The sequence below is a fragment of the Narcine bancroftii genome, chromosome 4, assembly GCF_036971445.1.
Source record: "Narcine bancroftii isolate sNarBan1 chromosome 4, sNarBan1.hap1, whole genome shotgun sequence".
Lineage (NCBI taxonomy): Eukaryota > Metazoa > Chordata > Chondrichthyes > Torpediniformes > Narcinidae > Narcine > Narcine bancroftii.
In genome coordinates, this window is record NC_091472.1 from 100,200,271 (window position 1) to 100,221,581 (window position 21,311).

A 21,311-nucleotide genomic window follows, 5' to 3' on the forward strand; every position below is an offset into this window, starting at 1 on the left:
TCAAGATGGTGTATTCAACAAATTTATTTATGTCCGCAGTTTTGCAACTCAAGTAATTGTTACTGATTATTTTTTAAATTCCTGAACTATTTGAAGAATTATTTAAATGCAACCAAGCTTAGGTTTGCAGCCCTCCAAATACCTGTCAGAAATATTTATATCCTGCAAGGGATGATTTTATCACTTCTGCTAAGTAGTTCGTTCTACCGGTGCCAAAATTCATAGCACAACTCCTTGAGATGATGTCTTGTGATTGGCATCAACAACTTGTCACCCAATATCAAAATGCTTTCAAACATCAAACAAAATCAAATTTCCCACTGATTGAGCTGCTGTCTGTTTTGAGGTTAGTTATTTTGTGACTAATTTTTTCTCCTTTTTGACTTTTATGTTTTTTTATTTGTCATTTTAATGACTAACTCATGATTTTTGGTGTATTTCCGGATTTGAAGATGCTTTCCCTGACCTGAAATGCATCACTGTAGTTTTTTGGAAGGAATACGGTTGATCTCGTTGCTTGAACTTTTTCTGTGGATTATTTTTACGTTCAAACATTGTACATTACGTACTTCAAGCAGAGACAATCAAAAACTTCAAATACATAACGTCTGTGTTTCAGTATTTATTTCATTTATGGTAACATCAGTGCAGCCCACCGATCAACCACTGACACACCATTCGGCCCATGCATGGTTAAAGTTTGCCTGCCCCTGCTTTATACATTATGGTTATTACTTTGTAGTCAAACAAAGCAGTCAAAGTCCAGTAACTGTAATGTAAATAATCTGTTAATTGCCTTTGGTGTGTAAGGTAAAACATCATGAGATGGGAATGTGTAAGGAGTTACCCTGTACAGGGCTGTAACAAGATGTGAATGCATCCTTGTACTTACAAGATAAGAGAGACATTGATGGATTGAGAGGCAGGAAGCTAGCAGGGAAAGGATAGCAACAGTTTTAGTCATTGGACAAGTAATGATATGATGATGTTCTAAGCATGTATCCAAGGGTATAAAAAATCACCATTTTGCTGATAACGGCAGAATGCATTCTCCGACTAACATTGTTAGTCGCAAGTGTTACAATCCGGTAATAAAGAACAAAGAACCCTGATTTCGACTCAGTCTGGTGTTTGTCTCACTCATTCATGAACAAAGCAGACCTAACAGGTGGCACAAATTAACAGGTAAATAGCTATCAACAACTAAAGAGGATGCGACTGGTGACTGCAGACTTTCTTGTTTAATGCCTATAATTCTCCCCCATACTGATGCTGCCAGTGTATTCTGAATGCAGTAAATCCCATGATACGTATCAACCTGTAACATCACCATGACAAGTATAAGCATTTCACAGCTTTGGATACAGGTCATTAAACAATTTCTTCATTGGAAACATCAAGCACACTGAGTCAATTACTCGAGGATCAATACAGATGTGAGAGGCACACAGGGTCATTATATTCCAGAATCATACATCACAGAAACAGCCTTTCAGCCTACCAAGTCCATGCTGACCATTGTATACATCTACACTAATCCCATTTACCCACATCCAGGCTCCTAGCCATTCATGCTTTGGTGATGCAAATACTCGTCTGGACACCTCTTACACGGGATGAGAGTCTGCCTCAGACAGAATGTTCCAGACTCCAATCATCCTTCAAGTGACAAATCCTTCTCGACATCATTATGGCTTCCATAATTTTTAGATGAGTACAAGAGAATACAAGCAAACATTTGGGCAACTATATACTGTAATGTTATTAAGCAACCAACATCCTGATGCTCTTTTCTATCATCCGCTTCCCAAAGGATTGGGATGCCAAAGATAGGTGAGACTACATATTTCATAACACCTGAGATGGAAGCCCTTTGACCCACACTTCCTTGGGACTTATTCTCCATCAGATGCCCACTAAAAGCTTTTAGTTCCTCCACCAACCTAAGGGGAGTTTGCAGAAGCCAATCTAACAACCATCATGTTGGTCTTACATAGTTGGTATAAAAATCCACCAAAACCAACATAAAAGCAGCTTTAAAACCCCTGTTGTTTAGACATAAACATGTATCCTGTCTCTCTGTGCCTATTATGTTAAAGTTCCTTCTTACCCAAGGATGAGGAATTGTCCGGGTGGGGGGAGATAAAGTTGAACAGAATCCTTCAGCAATGTCAAAAGTGACGGCCAGCTGTCAACTAGAGTCTGCACTGGAATCCTGCAAAGCAAAAGGAGATCAGCCTTACGTTTTGGCTCACCACACAGTCAGAGAGTAAGTACATAAAAGGTCCTGTCACAACTCCCTTTCTGCCCAGCCACACGAATCCCTTTTGCTGGTATCAGGTCTGTAATCACTATGTGCCTTGCCCATTTAAGCTGTTTGCCTAAATGTCTCTTGAACGCAGTGATTGTATCCGATTCTACAACCTCCTCTGACAGTTCGATCCTGATATCAATCATGCTCTAATATGGAATAGAAAAAGATATCCCTCAAATTTCCTTTAAAATTCCTTCCTCTAATCTTAAAAGTATGCCCTCTTGCTCTTGATACCGAGCCATAGGGAAACAATTCTGACTATTTACTCGATCAATGCCTCTCACAATCTTGCATGCTTTCATTAGGCTGCCCCTCCAACTCTCACTGCATCTCCAATACATGTGACAATAAACTGTTCACATTAAAAACAGACCTAGCCTGTCCAATCTGTCCCCAGATGTAAAGTTCTCAAATCCAGACAACATTTTGGTGAATTCCCTCTGCACACTCTCCAATGTCGTAAGTTGAGAAGTGATTTTATTGAGGTCTATAAAATCATGAGGCACTAGAAAGGGAGAATAATCCCTGGCTAAGAAGGAGAAGATTAGGAGACCACAGCAGTGGATGAGGCTTCAGCTGCTGGTGGCCGATTTCAGGGAGCAGGAACAAGATCCATGAAGGTGTGATGGTGAGAATGGCCCCCAAAGGGCCTCGGGGATTGACATATCTCAGTGCCATGGGGGTTGGGAACCAGAGATTGATGAGGTGTGACGGATGCCTTGAGCTCAGGTTCATCAATGGACTGGACAGGAGGCTGTGTGGCTACGGAAGTTAAGGGAGCACAAGAGGAGGCAGCAGGATCCATGAACATCCAAATACTCCAAAGGGACTTTCTTGCTTCTCTTCTTTATCTTGTTTTAGATGATGCATTAATTGTGCCTCCTCATGTGCCTTTACAGGTCAAAAAAAGGAAAGATTATGTGTACGTGGCACTGAATAGAATTTTGAATCTTGGTTGCGGCCTATACTGCAGCTATCAGCTCTCCAGCTACTCTGGTTATCCAAGGCATTTTGCTGTACAAATGACTGACTTTAAAACACGAGTTGGGGCTGACTATGATTGTGAGGCACAGTAAAACAAGAGAGCTCATCAGTTACAAGCAATCTGTGGCAAAAGTCGTGCCACACTCACTGGGGTAAAACTGCTGTAAAAACAAAAACAATCAACTGAGCATATGGTTTGTATTCTCCTTGTGTTAACTCATCTCCATTACAATTGGGACAAGGTTGATTCTACACTCTTAAAACATGCTGTTTTTCTCATCTGCAGAAAAATCTAAATATATTTTACTTTTACGCTACTTCTGAAAGTTCAGCTCAAATTCCTGATGCACTAAAACACTCTCAACCTGTTTCATCATTAGTCTGATGGGAATGAACTAAAATTAAGTTGTGAGGAATACAATTTATATTATATTTATATTATTCAGAGATGGAATGAAAATCACCAGATTAATAGGTTTAATGTCACTGGACCAGATTACCTTTGTACATATGCATAGAAAAACTGCAGCATACAGACTTCCAGTGAGAGCTGTTTCTGCAACAGAAAACAATTGTAAGATGCACATTGCATTTTAAACAGAAGATAACCTTCAGTTTACTCCATATTTTGATTAGTCCATGCTGTTACCACAGCCCTCTAGTCTACTCTACGCACAAGTAGTTCATTACAGCCAGTTAAAAGCAAAGTTAAGAAGTAAAGACAGTGAACAATTTAAACTCATTTCCCCCTTCACTAATTTCTCCTTCTGATGATGAGGGCTCAGGCTCCACAGACACTGTATGACTTTCAGTACTACAAAGAAGTGGAAAATGCCAATGACTGAGTAAGAGTTGATTTTCTTTGCAAGTGATCTGGGAACGGTAACCTATGAAGAATTTAATTTTTACTCAATGATATGTTACTTCGAGTAGATTTAAGCCTTAATGCTGACTTTTGAACTGATCAAACAGTTAAAACTATTCAAAATAACAGTCATATTAATACTGTATGACTTTAAAAATGTAATCTGGAAGATAAGCAAGAAACCCAAGTTCATATCTGGTGCTATCTGTAGGGAGTTTGTACGTTCTCCCTGAGACCTGCGTTAGTTTCCTCCAGGTCTCCCAGTTTCTTCCCACTCACCAAAAAAAAAAGAGATTGGTAGGTTTAACAGGTGAAATTAGGTGGCTTGGGCTTCATGGGCCAAAATTTTAAAATAAATAAAAATTATTAACTCTAGTAAAGTTTATTTATACCATTTATAATCTACAAAATGATAAGAATGCAATCAATTATCCTATATCAAAGTTCTTGTTCTTTAATAATAGCAAACCAATATTATTTTCATGTAGTGTTTTTTTACAACTGTAAAAGAGAACATTATTAACAAGGTACGGATATTTTCCATTAATATCTGGTTTAATATAGAACATTAAGAAACCTCTGTTTTTAAATATGCTAACCATGACCATGGTGAACAGAAGAGAGAGCATGGAAGTCCAAATTTACCCAAATCTAACACGAGGTATTATTTTATTCTCTCTATCAATACTTAGCAATTCTCTAAAAACCCTACAGCAGAAATAGATGGAAGGAATCACCATGAGCAGATAAAGTGAGAAATGATTCAGTATACTTGGAGATTAAAAAGGATATGATCAGAACAAAACAAATAAAAAATGTGGGTTTTAGAAACCTGAAATTAAGGCAAGAAGCATTGGGAGTACTCAGCAGGTCAGGCAGCATCTAAAGAGGGTGACAAGAGTTAATCATTCAAGTCATTGACCTTGAATCAACAGTCAAAAGTAATGGATTTTAAGCAAAGACTGGAAAAGGAAAAAACACAAAGTATAGTTATGAGAGAGTGGAGAATGGGAATGAATAAATTACCAAAGGAGAGATGGTCCAAGGAAAAAGGAATGGGAGCCATTTAGTAGCAGCAGAGTATTCCCATTGATGTTATTCCACTTTTCCTGGTTCCAACAGCTATATTACTTATTCACTCTCAAATAGTCTTCAATTTTCCTTTTGTTTCTAATACCATTTACAGGTACCTATATACTGTGTGATAATTTATAGGCATCAGATAAGCTACCAGTACATCCAGTAGGAATGTGCACAATTACAGATGAAATACAAACTCCACACAGACAACACCACAGGTCATAATCAAACATAGGTCACTGCAGCAGCTCTCCCAGCTGCATCTCTATTAAGGGAGCTGTTAAAGAGAAAATAAAATACAGTACACAACTTCGATGATGTAGTTTGTCAATTCTTAATAAAACCGCTGCTTGTTTTATCCCATTTCTTGGTCAACACCCTGTAATGGAAGATTTGAACCTTGTTTTTTTTATTTTTGCAGCCTTTCTTTCTGCAAGGCTGAGAACCTGCTTGTTTTTTAGAATCAGTAGACATAAGCTAAATTCCACCGAGGGGCCAGAGATGCAGTTATCTGACGAAAGGACATCTGTGTACCAAGAACATTTAATCTTCCTGCTTGTTTTGGTCACAGACTGTCAGAGGCCTAGCCTTGATGCAAAATAAACCATTGAATTCAAAGTGATAAGCTGAAAATTACGTATTCAATAGAAGCCTAGCATGCTAGCTTGCTCTCTTATCTTTCTTACTATGCTGGGAATAGGTGCTTGGGTAAGCAGTTTTTGGGTAATATAAGCCATAGTCCCGCTGCTGAAGTCTGAGACTCTCTGAGAGGTGGCAACATCTCTCAGCAAGAAGAAGAAGAACTAGAGTCCAGCCAACGTCCTGGTCAGGGGAGGTGGAGAAGCTGCTACCGGCACCCCGACAACCTACTGCAAGTGTGTAGTCATTGCCTCGTTTCGGCAGTTGGGACCAGTCCAGGCGTTGATAAGTATAATTGGAAAGGGCTTGCATATTGTAGTTTAAAATCAGCTTTTGAATTTGTAATAAACATTTGTATAAAATGAACTGCTCTCGGTGCGTGTGTCTATTTTCTTTCGGTAGCTCAAGCACTCTGACCAATCTAAAACGAACAAAGTGAGAGGTACAAGTTTACCCAGGACATACCCTGACACAAGCTCTGAATAAAATGCCCACAGTGTATGACCTTTTCCAAAATGCCTGTACAGTACTGGCACATTATTCCGTGCTTCCAGTGTGTTGAGAGGCTTTTGACCAAAGGATCAGATAAACTGAGGTCAGAGTGTTTGACAAAATGCATAAATCTCCATACTGCATATGGTGTTAAATAAAAATGACATGCATTGTACATCAACGATTTACAGTACTGATATGGCTTTTAGAATTAATATTTAACATACCTTCTCCTTAATTGAGGCTGGGGGCTGTTTTAAAACTTCTTTCACGGTCTGGATAACAGTTTCAGCTCTCATTATACTAATTGAGCGCACTAGTTCCACCAACAATAACTGTTCAGAACAGGGTACAGGAATAACCTTCAAAAATTAAAGTTAAAATTTATTTAACATTTAATAAATCAGTGACAGGACAACAGTGGTGATGACAGCGAATGATATCAAACATTGGAGTTTAGTGTGATCAGGGACCTGCGAGATGCTGAGATATGTAGTGCTTGTGAACTCAGACACAGATTCATAGGATAATAAATGTGAAATTTCTTTAATCTTCAAATGCTTGCACAAAACATGGAAGGAGGCGATTCAGCCCACAATGCTTGAAATATCAAAACTGAAAGTAAATCCACAATATTGTGCCCCAAAGTACAGTGGAATAATTTTCACATCGACATGGCAAATTCCCACTAACTGTGTGACTTTTGTCCTTCAGGGTGGTGTGCATTTTGCCATTTCCTCAACAATGTTTTTCATTCTCTGGATTTCGATAAACAATGAAGAGAAATTAGACCAGCTCTTAGTGGTAAAAAATAATTTTTTTCCTGGGAAAGGGGTTTGAGAGGATATCTGACAACGATGTTCAAAATTGCAAAGATTGCAGAATAGATATAGAGAAACAGTTCCCTCCGATGGACAAATCAGTGACGTGGGGAGGGAAAGCAGGGGGGTGGTCACAAAATAAAGGTGATTAGAAAACAATGACAGAAGTGAGGTTAGGAAGAACTTTTCTGACACAGAAACATAGAAGATCATAGCATAGAAAACAGGTCCTTTGGCCACAGGCCCTGTGCTGAACTATTATTCTAATAAAAACACATCAAAATGCTGGAGGAACTCAGCTGGTCTTTAAGCCTCCATAGGAGACAAAGATATATTGCTGACGTTTTGGGGCCTGAGCCCTTCTTCAAGGAATAAGCAAAATTAGCAAAAAAAAAAAAAAACAGGAAATCTCAGAATACATACAGTAGGGAAGGAGTCCAGATCAACTAAAGGTGTTAATAGGATATGATAAGGGGAGAAGTGAGAATTGATTATGTCTGTGCAAAAGGAGACGAAGAAAAGTGAGAGAGACAGAACTGGGGGAAGGCGACAGGGGAAGAAGAGAGGGGAAGGGGGGTTAATGAAAGCTAGAAAAGTTGATATGAATGCCATCTGGTGGGAGGGTGTCCGATCGGAAGTTGAGGTTATTGCTCTTCTAATTTGTGGTTGTCTCAGTCTGGCAGTGCATGAGTCCATGGACAGACATGTTGGCAAGGGAATGGGATGGGGAATTGAAATGGGTGGCCAGTGGGAGAGCCTCACTATTTCAACAGAGCTGAGGTGCTCAACAAAGCGATCTCCCAGTCTGTGCCCAGTCTCTCCGATGTAAAGAGGACTCAAACTATTATTCTGCCTTGACCCACTGGCTTGCACCCAGCCCAAAGCCCTCTAAGCCCCTCAAATCCAAGTACCTGTCCAAATTTTTCTTAAATGTTAAAATTCACCACGAGTAGTTCTATATTCCCACTACTTCCCATGTAAAGATGTTCCCCCTAAATTTCCTCCTAAACTTTTCCCCTTTCACTCTTAACCTATGGCCTCTGGTTTGTATCTCATCTAACCTCAGTGGAAAAAGCCTGTCTACATTTACTCTAACTCTTTTCATTTTTGTTGATCTCTTTCCTTCTGTAATGAAATCTGCCCACAATATTCTAAATTTGGCCTCACCAATGTCTTATATATTACTATAACATCCCAACTCCTATACTCAATACTTTAGTTTATGAAGGCCAATATGTATCCATAAGTAATATCTCAAACTTCAATTGACTTGGCAATATTATTTCTCGGCCATAACACTTCACTAAAAGATCACGTACTTGGTAATAAGCAAACAACTTTTGCTTCAGAAATGTACTTGTTGTTGCAGGCAAAAATGAAGAAGACAGGTGTAATGAGAATAAGAGATAAATGGGAGCAGGAGTTATCCACTCCTTCTTCTGAGGAAGAATGGTCAAATTTGTGTTTGGAGAGTGTTACAAAATTAGTTAATGTACACTATAGTTTAGTTAATTATAATTTTCTACATCAGTTATATTTAACTTCTGAAAAATTAAAGAGATATGGTTTTAGTGATTCTGATGTGTGTTTTCGATGTGGCGATCAGATAGGTACATTTGTTCATTCGGTGTGGGATTGTGTGAAAGTTAAACCCTTTTGGGAAAAGATAATTAAATTTTTGCGAGATTTATTTAAAATAGAATTGTATGTGGATCCATGGTTGTGTTCATTAGGTTATATGAATCCATTAACAGCGTGTTTAGACAAATCTCGAATTGCATTTATTCGATTGAGTTTGGCAGTGGCTAGGAAATGTATAGAGTAACTTGGAAAAATGATGTGGAGTTAAATATACAAAGATGGCACTATGAAATTCAATCATGTTTACATTTAGAGAAAATTACATATAATTTACAAAATAATTATCCTTTTTTTGAGAAAATGTGGACTCCGTATATGGAATGTATGAATTTAGATGTTCGGTAATTTTTTTAATTTCTGTTTTGTGTGGGGAATTGGTATATTGTAATTCAACCCACTATGATTTTATTTTTTGTATGTATTTTAAGCTCCAAGGGGGGAGGGGAGGGTAGTTAGGGGTGGGATGGTGGAGCGGGGAGTATAGGGGGTAGTTTAATTTTGTTTTCATGTATTTTATTTTGTATTCTATATTTGTATTTTGAAAAATTTTAAATAAATTTTAAAAAAATGGCCAATATGTAATGCAAAAGAAAAGTTCTCAGGTAAAACATGTAAATAAATAAATAAAGCAATATAAATAAACTGACTACAATATAGAGAGAAAAAAATTCAATAAAAAAAGTACAAGTCCTTGAATGATTGAGTTTGTTGTTGAGGAGACTGATGGTGGAGGGTAGCAGCTGTTCTTGAACCTGGTGGTGTGAGTTTTGTGGCACCTAGACCTCTTTCCTGAAGGTAGCACCGAGAAAAGAATGTGTGTTGGATGATGTAGATCTGTGATGATTGCTGTTGCTCTCCATCAGCAGCGTTCCCCATAGATGTTCTTCGCTGGTGGGGAAGGTTTTGCCTGTGATGTCCTGGGCTGTGTCCACTATCTGTTGCCGGGCTTTACGCTCAGGGGAATTGGTGTCCCCCATACCAGACAGTGATGCACCCAGTTGGCACACTCACATCTGTAGAAATTTATCAAGGTTTTCAATGTCATACAAAACCTCTGCAAACTCCTAAGGAAGTAGAGGAGCTGAAGTGCTTTCTTCACAAGCCATTTGTGTGCTTGGTCTAGGAAAGGTCCTCTGAGATAGTGACTCCCAATAACTCGTACACCTCGGTTTTTTCCAATCCTGAACAACAATCAGCTCCTCAGAGAGTGGGGGGGCCTGGGCTGGGGAGTGGGGGAGTCTGGGCTGCGGAGTGGGGGAGTCTGGGCTGGGGAGTGCGGGAGTCTGGGCTGGGGAGTGCGGGAGTCTGGGCTGGGGAGAGCGGGAGTCTGGGCTGGGGAGAGCGGGAGTCTGAGCTGGGGAGAGGGGGAGTCTGGGCTGGGGAGTGGGGGAGTCTGTGCTGTGGAATGGGGGTGGGGGGGGGTCTGTGTCTGGTGCAGAATTCTATAGAGCTGCCTGTATAAGATCATCTTTCGAGCAAGGGTTAAAAGGAATCCTCAATTCTGGGCTTGTGTTCAGTCCTATTTTCCAGGTGGGTTTAATAACAGACTTGATAAATGACAGACATAAGACAGACTTGGATAAAATCCTTGTAAAATGTTGTTTAACAAATACCTCATCCTTTTCATTTGTACCTGGATACCTTCAGGGCTTAGAAAGGTGGAACATTATGATTCTATGAAACAGTTGTGATTAAACTCTGTAACAAAAACTAATGACCTAACCTTTACCTCGATGGGAAAATGGCAAAAATGCAGTTGCATTTCCCTGCTCGGTCTCCCTCAAATGGAGCAACCCAAGACTTACCTTGCTTCTGCTAGCACTCGAGTTCTCTCTTCTTTCATTCCAGACAGATGCAATAGCAGCCATGAAGTGTACACCATGGTTCATAGAGATAGGACCTAGAAGCTCCAAGATCTGTTGTCGGAGACTCTATATGGGGCAGAAAGGGTAGCAAATGTTGCAACTGAATTACGTGAATGAGCCCATGTTTCTGATTGTTAATGTTGCATTGGAGGAGGAGGCAAATGTTAAGAGAATTGCCTTTGATTTTAGCCATTTGTAATATTTTGCAAATACTGCAAGATTTAATTTTCAAGTTTAACTTCATTATCTTCTAACTGTACATATAGAATCAGACAAAATAGTGATTCTCCAGACCAGTGTGCACACACACACTTAATAATCACAAATATACATTAAAATATAACAAAATAAATATATATTAAAATTTCAGAATAATTTGCTGGTTTCATTTATAAGAGACCCAAGGTTATCTTCATTAATCTCATAGCCTGCAGGAATAAGCTACTTCACAGCCTGGCAGTCCTGACTTTGATGCTCTTGTACCTCCTTCCTGATGGTAACATATCAAAGACAATGAGTGATGGATGGTAGGGATCATCAATAATTCTTTGAGCCCTATTTAAGCAAACTTCTTGGTGAATTATGTCAATAGAGGAAAGGGAGACACCAGTGATCTTCTCAGCTGTCTTAATAATCCTCTGTATTGACTTCTGGTCCAATGCTTTGCAGTGACCATACTACACAATGATGCAGCCAGACAGGACACTCTCAACTGTGCTCCTATAAAATATTGCTAAGATGGAGATGATATCCTTGCACTCCTCAACATCCTTAGGAAGTAGAGGCACTACTGCACTTTTGAACTATCTAAGGCAGCCTTTTAAGTCAGAGTTACATAATGCACTGTGAAAAGCCAGAACAACAAGTCAACCATAGCCTAGATTTGGTTGCAAAAATAACACCATTTGTGGTTGTTGAATAAATGCGACAGCAATATAGTGGACAACACAGTAACATGCAAAAATCAACCAATTACTGCCAGAGTTGCAATGTAATTGTATCCCACTGCCAGGCTGGACATTGAGAAGTACAACAAAATGGAATGGTTGTATGGAGTGATCATTTCCAATTTCAAAACAGTTTGGCTCTGTCCATCCAATTACAAGTGGAGTTTAACACTACCTTGTGCCATAATTACTGAAAAACAGGAGGCTCAATTCTTCACATTTTAATTATTACTGGACTTTTTAAAAATGATCTTATTTTAAATATTTTCTTTCAATCTCTTTTTATTTCTTCTTAATCCCATCTCCATACTATTCTTTGGTTTCTCCACACAGCCTGATCATTTTAATCGATAATTATTGGTTCAAATTCACTATACGAGTTCTTCAAATCAATTGGCAAATATGAGCACAACTCCTTGCCCTATTCTCCTGGATGTCTGATTCCCTGTAGACAATGCCATGGTGTTTTGCATATAAACCATAAGTTCAGTTGAAAAGATTGTGGGAAATTTTACAGCTGGTGTGGTCTATTAACAACAATTGTCTGGAAAATCCTGATAATTTAATTCACATCAAGATGGACATACCTCAGTATTTCTTGTATGTCATTTGAATTCAATTATTCCTGCCTTAATGATATATACATTACCCTTCTCTTCAGTGACATCTAATAAACTGACACAGTCAGAGAAAAGTTGCTCTCCAACTGTAAAGAGGGCTCTTGCATTACTTTTCAAGTCCAATTTAAAGAGTTGACCCATTTCCACATAAATAAGCGGTTCTGCGAGTTTCAGATTACTAACTACCCCCCACCACCCCCCCCAACCCAGTTTCTTTTCATTACTCCAGCAGTTTGTTTTTTTTCTTGCATGACAATGTGGTAAGTTTAAAAAGTGAGGAGAGTAAGAGAAAACATGTGGACCGTGTGATCTGTGTTTGTTTATTTATTCGTGAGTTTCTTGTGATTTGGTCAGCATTCATTGACCACCGCCAGTGGGCTGATAACGCCTCAAACCGTGCATCTTGGCGCCTCACAGTTTGGCGGGCAGCAACCTCCTTTGAAGAAGACCGCAGAGCCCACCTCACTGACAAAAGGCAAAGGAGGAAAAACCCAACACCCAACCCCAACCAACCAATTTTCCCCTGCAACCGCTGCAACCGTGTCTGCCTGTCCCGCATCGGACTTGTCAGCCACAAACGAGCCTGCAGCTCACGTGGACTTTTTACCCCCTCCATAAATCTTCGTCCGCGAAGCCAAGCCAAAGATTGCTCGAAAACCTTCCAACAGGCCACTCGGACCGAATCATGTCCATGCGACTCCCCCTTCAAAACAAGCGTTGCATCACCCTCATCAGTGTCTATGCTCCAACCCTCCAGGCGGAACCAGCAGAAAAGGACAAGTTCTACACTGATCTGCGAAACCTCATCCAACGCACCCCTACAGCCGACAAGGTTGTCATCCTTGGCGACTTCAACGCTCGCGTCGGCAAAGACTCAGAAACCTGGCCAGGAATCCTGGGCAAGCATGGCGTCGGCAAGTGCAACGACAATGGGCGCCTCCTGTTGGAGCTCTGCGCAGAACAGCGGCTTGTCATTACAAACACCCTTTTTCAGCAGAGGGACAGCCTTAAGACTAACTGGATGCATCCCCGATCCAAACACTGGCACCTCCTGGACTACATCCTGGTGCGAGAAAGTGACAAACGAGATGTGCTCCACACCAGGGTCATGCCCAGCGCGGAATGCCACACTGACCACCGGCTGGTTCGCTGCAAGCTCAACCTTCACTTCAAGCCAAAGCCCAGGAACAGTAAAGCCCCCAGAAAGAGGTTCAATGTTGGAAACCTGCAGTCAGACGAAGCGAGAGGAAACTTCCAGGCAAACCTCAAAGCAAAGCTCGACGATGCAATCCGCCTCACGGACCCATCCCCTGAAACCCTCTGGGATCAGTTGAAGACTACCATACTGCAATCCACTGAAGAGGTACCGGGCTTCTCCTCCAGGAAAAACAAGGACTGGTTCGACGAAAACAGCCAGGAAATCCAGGAGCTGCTGGCAAAGAAGCGAGTTGCTCACCAGGCTCACCTTACAAAGCCGTCCTGTACAGAGAAGAAACAAGCCTTCCGTCGCGCATGCAGCCTTCTTCAGCGCAAACACCGGGAGATTCAAAATGAGTGGTGGACTAGCCTCGCCAAGCGAACCCAGCTCAGCGCGGACATTGGCGACTTCAGGGGTTTCTACGAGGCTCTAAAGGCTGTGTACGGCCCCTCACCCCAAGTCCAAAGCCCGCTGCGCAGCTCAGACGGCAAAGTCCTCCTCAGCGACAAGATCTCCATCCTCAACCGATGGTCAGAACACTTCCAATCTCTTTTCAGTGCCAACCGCTCAGTCCAAGATTCCGCCCTGCTCCAGCTCCCTCAACAGCCCCTAAGGCTAGAGCTGGATGAGGTCCTCACCCAGGATGAGACATATAAGGCAATCGAACAACTGAAAAGTGGCAAAGCAGCAGGTATGGATGGAATCCCCCCAGAGGTCTGGAAGGCTGGCGGCAAAACTCTGCATGTCAATCTGCATGAGTTTTTCAAGCTTTGTTGGGACCAAGGAAAACTGCCTCAGGACCTTCGTGATGCCACCATCATCACCCTGTACAAAAACAAAGGCGAGAAATCAGACTGCTCAAACTACAGGGGAATCACGCTGCTCTCCATTGCAGGCAAAATCTTCGCTAGGATTCTCCTAAATAGAATAATACCTAGTGTTGCCGAGAATATTCTCCCAGAATCACAGTGCGGCTTTCTCGCAAACAGAGGAACTACTGACATGGTCTTTGCCCTCAGACAGCTCCAAGAAAAGTGCGGAGAACAAAACAAAGGACTCTACATCTCCTTTGTTGACCTCACCAAAGCCTTTGACACCGTGAGCAGGAAAGGGCTTTGGCAAATACTAGAGCGCATCGGATGCCCCCCAAAGTTCCTCAACATGGTTATCCAACTGCACGAAAACCAACAAGGTCGGGTCAGATACAGCAATGAGCTCTCTGAACCCTTCTCCATTAACAATGGCGTGAAGCAAGGCTGTGTTCTCGCACCAACCCTCTTTTCAATCTTCTTCAGCATGATGCTGAACCAAGCCATGAAAGACCTCAACAATGAAGACGCTGTTTACATCTGGTACCGGACGGATGGCAGTCTCTTCAATCTGAGGCGCCTGCAAGCTCACACCAAGACACAAGAGAAACTTGTCCGTGAACTACTCTTTGCAGACGATGCCGCTTTAGTTGCCCATTCAGAGCCAGCTCTTCAGCGCTTGACGTCCTGTTTTGCGGAAACTGCCAAAATGTTTGGCCTGGAAGTCAGCCTGAAGAAAACTGAGGTCCTCCATCAGTCAGCTCCCCACCATGACTACCAGCCCCCCCACATCTCCATCGGGCACACAAAACTCAAAACGGTCAACCAGTTTACCTATCTCGGCTGCACCATTTCATCAGATGCAAGGATCGACAACGAGATAGACAACAGACTCGCCAAGGCAAATAGTGCCTTTGGAAGACTACACAAAAGAGTCTGGAAAAACAACCAACTGAAAAACCTCACAAAGATTAGCGTATACAGAGCCGTTGTCATACCCACACTCCTGTTCGGCTCCAAATCATGGGTCCTCTACCGGCATCACCTACGGCTCCTAGAACGCTTCCACCAGCGTTGTCTCCGCTCCATCCTCAACATTCATTGGAGCACTTTCATCCCTAACGTCGAAGTACTCGAGATGGCAGAGGTCACTCTCCACTGGCCACCATGACAGAGGTGCACCAAAGAAAAGGTACAAGGACTGCCTAAAGAAATCTCTTGGTGCCTGCCACATTGATATCGCCTCAAACCGTGCATCTTGGCGCCTCACAGTTTGGCGGGCAGCAACCTCCTTTGAAGAAGACCGCAGAGCCCACCTCACTGACAAAAGGCAAAGGAGGAAAAACCCAACACCCAACCCCAACCAACCAATTTTCCCCTGCAACCGCTGCAACCGTGTCTGCCTGTCCCGCATCGGACTTGTCAGCCACCAACGAGCCTGCAGCTCACGTGGACATTTACCCCCTCCATAAATCTTCGTCCGCGAAGCCAAGCCAAAGAAAGATTGCCCATCTCTGATTGCCCAACTGCATGGCTTGGTAGTCCATTCCAGAGGGCATTTCAGAGTCAGCCTGATGGGTGGGTGTAGAGTCTCATCCAGCAATTGTTCTTTTCTGAAGGGCAAATTGTATGGGAGTGAACAAAGTTTATAAAGTCAGTGAAACTTAAAATCATTCAAAAATGTTCATTTCAGTTCATATGATAATTTAATTCTGGTCATACATTCTGCAGAAAATCTGGCTGATTTAAAAAATTTTTAAATTTACGAAGACCATGCAATGGAAATTTTCTCGACATTACCTACCTTTGTGGAACCCAGGTTGATGGTAACTGCAGATGCTACTGTGGTTCTCTCAGTTGAGTCTACAACTTGCAAGAGCCCCCACAGAAGGCTCACAGATGACATAATGGTGTACAGAATGAAAAGTATTCCATTTCGTGCTTCTGTCAAGCACTTCTGGTCCACTGTAACCAAGAACTGAAATAGGGAAGCAAGCAATTATCTCAGTATCAGAATGTATTGTCATGAACAGGTGTCTCAAAATTTGTTGTTTTAAGTAAGCATTACAGTGCAAAAATTGCTATTACATTTTTAAAAATATAGTAAGTTAGTGCAAAAGAAGAGAAAAAGAGAGGTCGTATCTGTGGTTCATTGTCCATTCAGAAATCTGATGGTGGAGAGGAAGAAGCTGGTTTTGTAACATTGGGTGTTCCTCTTCAGGCTCCTGTACCCCCTTCTTGATGGCATCAGTGAGAAGAGGGCATGGCCTGGGTAGTGAGGAACCCTGATAATAGAGGCTGGTTTCTTGAGAGACCACCTCTTGCAAATGTCCTTAATAGAGTGAAGACCAATGCCCATAATGGCAATGGTTGAATTCACAACTCTCTGTTGCCTTTTCTGCCCTGTGTATTGGCATAACTGACAGTGATGCAACCAGTCAGAATGTTCTCCATGGTACACCTGTAGAAATTTGCAAGAGTCTTTGATGACATACCAAATCTCCTCAAACTCCTAACCAAGTATAGCCTCCTTCATCATTGCATCAACATGTTGGCCCCAGGATAGGTCTTCAGAGATATTGACACCCAGGAATTTGAAGTTCTTTATACTTTCCATTGTTGATCCCTTGATGAGGACTTACTCATTTTCCCCTACTTAACATCTGAACAAGCAATTCAGTTGTTAAGTTCGCACATTGACAATTATTTTGAAAACTGGCTGCCCAGGCTTGTCAGGCCTTGATACTTCCCCATAAAGATTTATTATTATGACAGGGTCTCAACAGCAAGACAGGTTTACACAGGCAATTTCTATCATAAATGTGGACATGAAACTTCATAATGGATTTATAAACACAGTGCCAGCTGATGCTAGTTAACAAAAAACAGCCTTTCATTTGACCTAGAAATGAGAAAAGTAGACCATTTGACACACACCCACAAGCCTTAGGTGCCAGTCAATAAGATTATAGTTCATCTGATCTTGGGCTCCTCTCAGTTTTCCTGCCTGAGCCCCATATCCCCTTGAAGTCCTGATAATCTATAAATCTATTATCCATTGTCTTCTTACAAGTGCACTCACTATCAAACATATACTTGCTGGATGCATCACAGCATGGTGTGGGAGCTGCTCTGCTCAAGATCAGAAAAAGCAGCAGAAGGTGGTGAATGTTGCCCAGAACATGACACAAACTTCCCTCCCTTCTGTACGCTCTATCTACATTTCCCACTGCCTAGGAAAGTCAACCAATACATAGAAGGATCCATTACACCTCAGACACACTGTCTTTGCCCTCCTGTTGACTCAAGAGTGTGAAATCATGCACCAACAGGACAATAGATAATTTCTTCCCCACGCCATCAGGTTTTGGACGGAATGAACCCTACAACAGTGCTCTCATTCTGCCCCAGCTTTGATTTTTTTTTCCATTTTAATTCTACAATTGTATTCTTGCCCTTCTACTTTATATGGCTGTATTCACGGTTAGAGTTGATCTATTAGACCATTTGCAGAACACTTTTCACTATTCCAGGTAAAATGGGACAAATAAACACATTTAAAATACATTCAATGTCTCCTTGGTTCTCTGAAGTAGGGTATGTCAAAGGTTCACAAGTCTCTGGAGGAAGAAATTATCAGGTATGTGAGTGAGGTCAAAATTAAAAAGAGGAAAAGAGCCGAGTGCTTGCTTGAGGCGTACAGTGCGGGGGGAGGGGTCAAGGTGGCCCAGCGCCCCTTGCAGCACCCCCATTTGGAAAATTTTTGAAAATGTACACACAAAATTACAAGTTTCAAGCCATTAAAAACTAGTCATTTTAAACAAAATCAATCTTTTTTTGGAGTGAGTACAGTATATCAGACAGACACTATCATCTATACCCAGACTCCAAGCCCCTTCCAGATCACCAGGCAGTAAATGCTTGACCTATGCTCAAACCAGAGTGTCTGGTTCTCCTGATCCCAAGCAGTACCTGTCATAACTAGCACTCAGCATGCCAAGCAGTGCCCTTTCCCAACTTGCATCCAATCCCCAAGTAGTAACTACTACCCTGCACCCAATTCCCAGGCAGTGCCTTGCCCAACCCGTCCTCAATCCCCAGGCAGAGCCCTGCCCAATCCGTAACTATTTCTTTGCAATGATGTTCATCTATTACTCGGGGTTTTTCTTCAGCTAACCTTAAAAGCAAATAGTCTTTCCAAATTGTTTCTTCACACGTGGTTTACGAGATATGGGTAAAACACAAGGATGTGCCACTGGCATAAACAGCATGGCATTGCAACATGTCAGAAACGCTTTACAACAGAGGGGGAGTGCATGGGGATGCATTGCTCCTGCTATATTGCAGAAAACATGGCGGTCAAAGTTAGCAGATCAACATCCTAGCACTGTGCGGAACAAGCAGAGGGAGTCAGAGTGGGCCAGGATGGCACCGAAAAAACGCAGAGGTGGATTTTAAAAAAGTGGAACTGAATTTTAACAATACAGAACTGGAGTTTTAAAATGTGGAAATCTGTGGAAACACAGAAAATTCACATGCCCAAATTATTTATCTTCACCTTATTTTGAAATCATCTCCCCTCATTCAACATTTCCTCATGAAAGAAAACAACCCGCAGTAACCCCATAGGGTTGTAGGTTAATTGGTGTATTTAGGGGATATGGTCTCATGGGCCAGAAGAGTCTGTTATCGTGCTGCATGTCTAAATTTAAATTTAGCAATACTGTCATTCTCTCAAAATACTTATTCTTCTAAAATATAAATTCCAACATATATATATTCTTATGCTATGTAACGTTCCCTCCAAAGAAGCACCTTCATTCTAGCATCTGTGGAGGCAGAGGAACATCATTCTGGGAAACATTCAAGAGAATGGGTACAATTACAACATTCAAAAGACATTTGGACAGCTAAATGGACTGGAAAAGCTAAGAAGAATATGTGGCAAATGTAGGCAAATGGGACTACCCCAGTCTGCTGACTTGGTAAGCATGGAAGAGTTGGGCTGAAGGGCCTGTTCCATATTATAAGACTCTACAATCTAGCTAATGTTCTTTGATCTTTCTTAAGAGGAGAGCAGATCTTTCCTTAACAATGTGACTCAGATGTAAACAGTTCTTCAAATTTGGTCTCACCTGAAGTATTGTTGAAGCAAATGTTCTCACTTTTACACTCTATCCCTTTCCATTAAAAGTTAATATTCGATGTGTCGTGTTAATGATTTGCTGTAGCACAGATCCTTCTCAACAGCAGTATTCCAAAGCTTCTCTCAACTAAAACAATATTTTGATTTCACAATCTACTAGCTGAAATAGTATGCTACTGTTGTCAGCAGTTATCAGGTAGAACAGCACGTGGTTTGTATAAATCGAGAAGTTTGTACTTTGTCTAACAGATGGAATGCTGTCGTTCTCCCAGTAATATGCCCAAGATGAAGCTTCATTTTCCACATCTCAGACCTGAACTAAATACAAGGACAGCTAATTTCAAGTGAGAGCTCAGATCCAGATTGCCCAAGTTCATGCGAGTCAACAGGGGCAGGACAACTTCCATCTATTGTCTTGTCCAGTCCATGAATTAAATGGACACTAAACATGAATTCCTGATAAAATCTGATTATACACAATAGTGATAAACATATCAATTAAACCAGGGAGAGGAAGTATATCCAACATTTAATTTAGATTGAATTTAGGTGCTAATGTCCACGAATCACTCCTTTAACTAGCAAGCTATTGGCTGTAGCAAAAGTTATGTTATTTGACTTTGAGATTTTTAAGAGGTCCGAGAACTCCATCAACAATGCAAAGCAGAAACCAACAGAAGTTAAATCTGTATTCAGTTCCCTTTCTACCCTCCTGCTCTGTTGAAATAAAGACCTGTTGCTCAGGAAGTATTTTTTTTTAAATCAATTCCTTTTTGTTCAACTGGCTACAAAATTAATATTGGAGTCCCCCAAACTGCATTATAACCAAATAAGGAGAGAAAGTGAAATAAATGTTTTTAATCACCTACAATGGTTTATGACTGAAATTCAATTGTGACACTTTCCATTTTAAGCTATACCTTGAGGTTCCATCATTTAAAAAATAAAAAGATACCAATTTCTCTTTTTAAATTTTGTCTATTCATGTAATGTAAGAATTATATTTTTGCTAATTATAAAACATCAGTAACTTACCTGGTGGTACTGAATGGAAGGGTCCAAGAGGCAGTAGTGAATAATTGTGGTCATGCCTTCCAGAAGAGTGAGTATCATATCTGGTGCAATACTCACTGCCATCCATGTGGGTCTTTGGAAAACCAGATAAAATAGATCATTATAAGCTTGCAATTTTAAAATACCCCGTCAAGTATCACGTGTTGAACAAAATACCGTCTTCAATCTATGCCTGAAAACACAGTTTGTACCCACTGACTTATGTTATGGAATGTAGAACATTACAAGACAACACAGCCCATGATATTGTGCCAACCTCTGTAAACCTAATCCACAACAATCTATTTATTTCCTATTTCATACCCATAACCCTCTATTTTTCTGATATTGATGTATCAAGTTATATTTGGCTGTTATGTTTTCTCTGTGGTCTTACTATCTCTTTAAGAAAGGAATTAATTTGGAATCAATATTGAAATTTCAGACCATTAAATTAGGAGAATGTTTATAAAAATTAAGTTGTAAATATTGTAGCTTCTCTTTTCCAAAACCAAGGGAAGTGGAATGAAGTGAACTGGATTTTAAGAATTCAGGATTGCACTTCTATTGGTACAACCAAGTCACTATGCCACAAGCTCACAATTCTGCATTCAGTGCCCTTTCTACCATCCTGCTCTGTTGAAATAAAGACCTGTTGCTCAGGAAGTATTCTTTTAAATCATATATGACAAGTGGGGGGGATAGACAGAGTAGATGTGAATAGGCTCTTCCCCTTGAGGGTAGGTGAGATTGGAACGATGGGTCATAAGGCAAAAGTTTAGAAGAAACATGAGAGGGAGTTTCTTCACTCAGAGAGAGAAGGTTGGATAAGTGCAT

General features: G+C 41.0%; 1 protein-coding gene across 11 annotated transcripts in view; it reads right to left on the reverse strand.

Annotated features, from left to right (window-relative positions):
- Positions 1 to 21,311, reverse strand: part of dop1a (DOP1 leucine zipper like protein A) — a 251,460-nt gene that overhangs the window by 65,658 nt on the left and 164,491 nt on the right. For 10 of the 11 annotated variants that reach the window (XR_011355958.1, XM_069932202.1, XM_069932203.1 and 7 more), the window contains 6 exons: positions 20,457 to 20,568; positions 16,080 to 16,253; positions 10,642 to 10,767; positions 6,602 to 6,736; positions 3,799 to 3,854; positions 2,111 to 2,215 (listed from right to left, as the gene is read on the reverse strand). Coding sequence is in view for 10 of the 11 variants with exons in the window: in XM_069932202.1 (XP_069788303.1) it covers positions 2,111 to 2,215; positions 3,799 to 3,854; positions 6,602 to 6,736; positions 10,642 to 10,767; positions 16,080 to 16,253; positions 20,457 to 20,568 (708 nt within the window). In the remaining variant the exon portion in view is untranslated. The remainder of the gene's footprint in view (positions 1 to 2,110; positions 2,216 to 3,798; positions 3,855 to 6,601; positions 6,737 to 10,641; positions 10,768 to 16,079; positions 16,254 to 20,456; positions 20,569 to 21,311) is intronic. The other variant, XM_069932204.1, reaches the window with a different exon arrangement.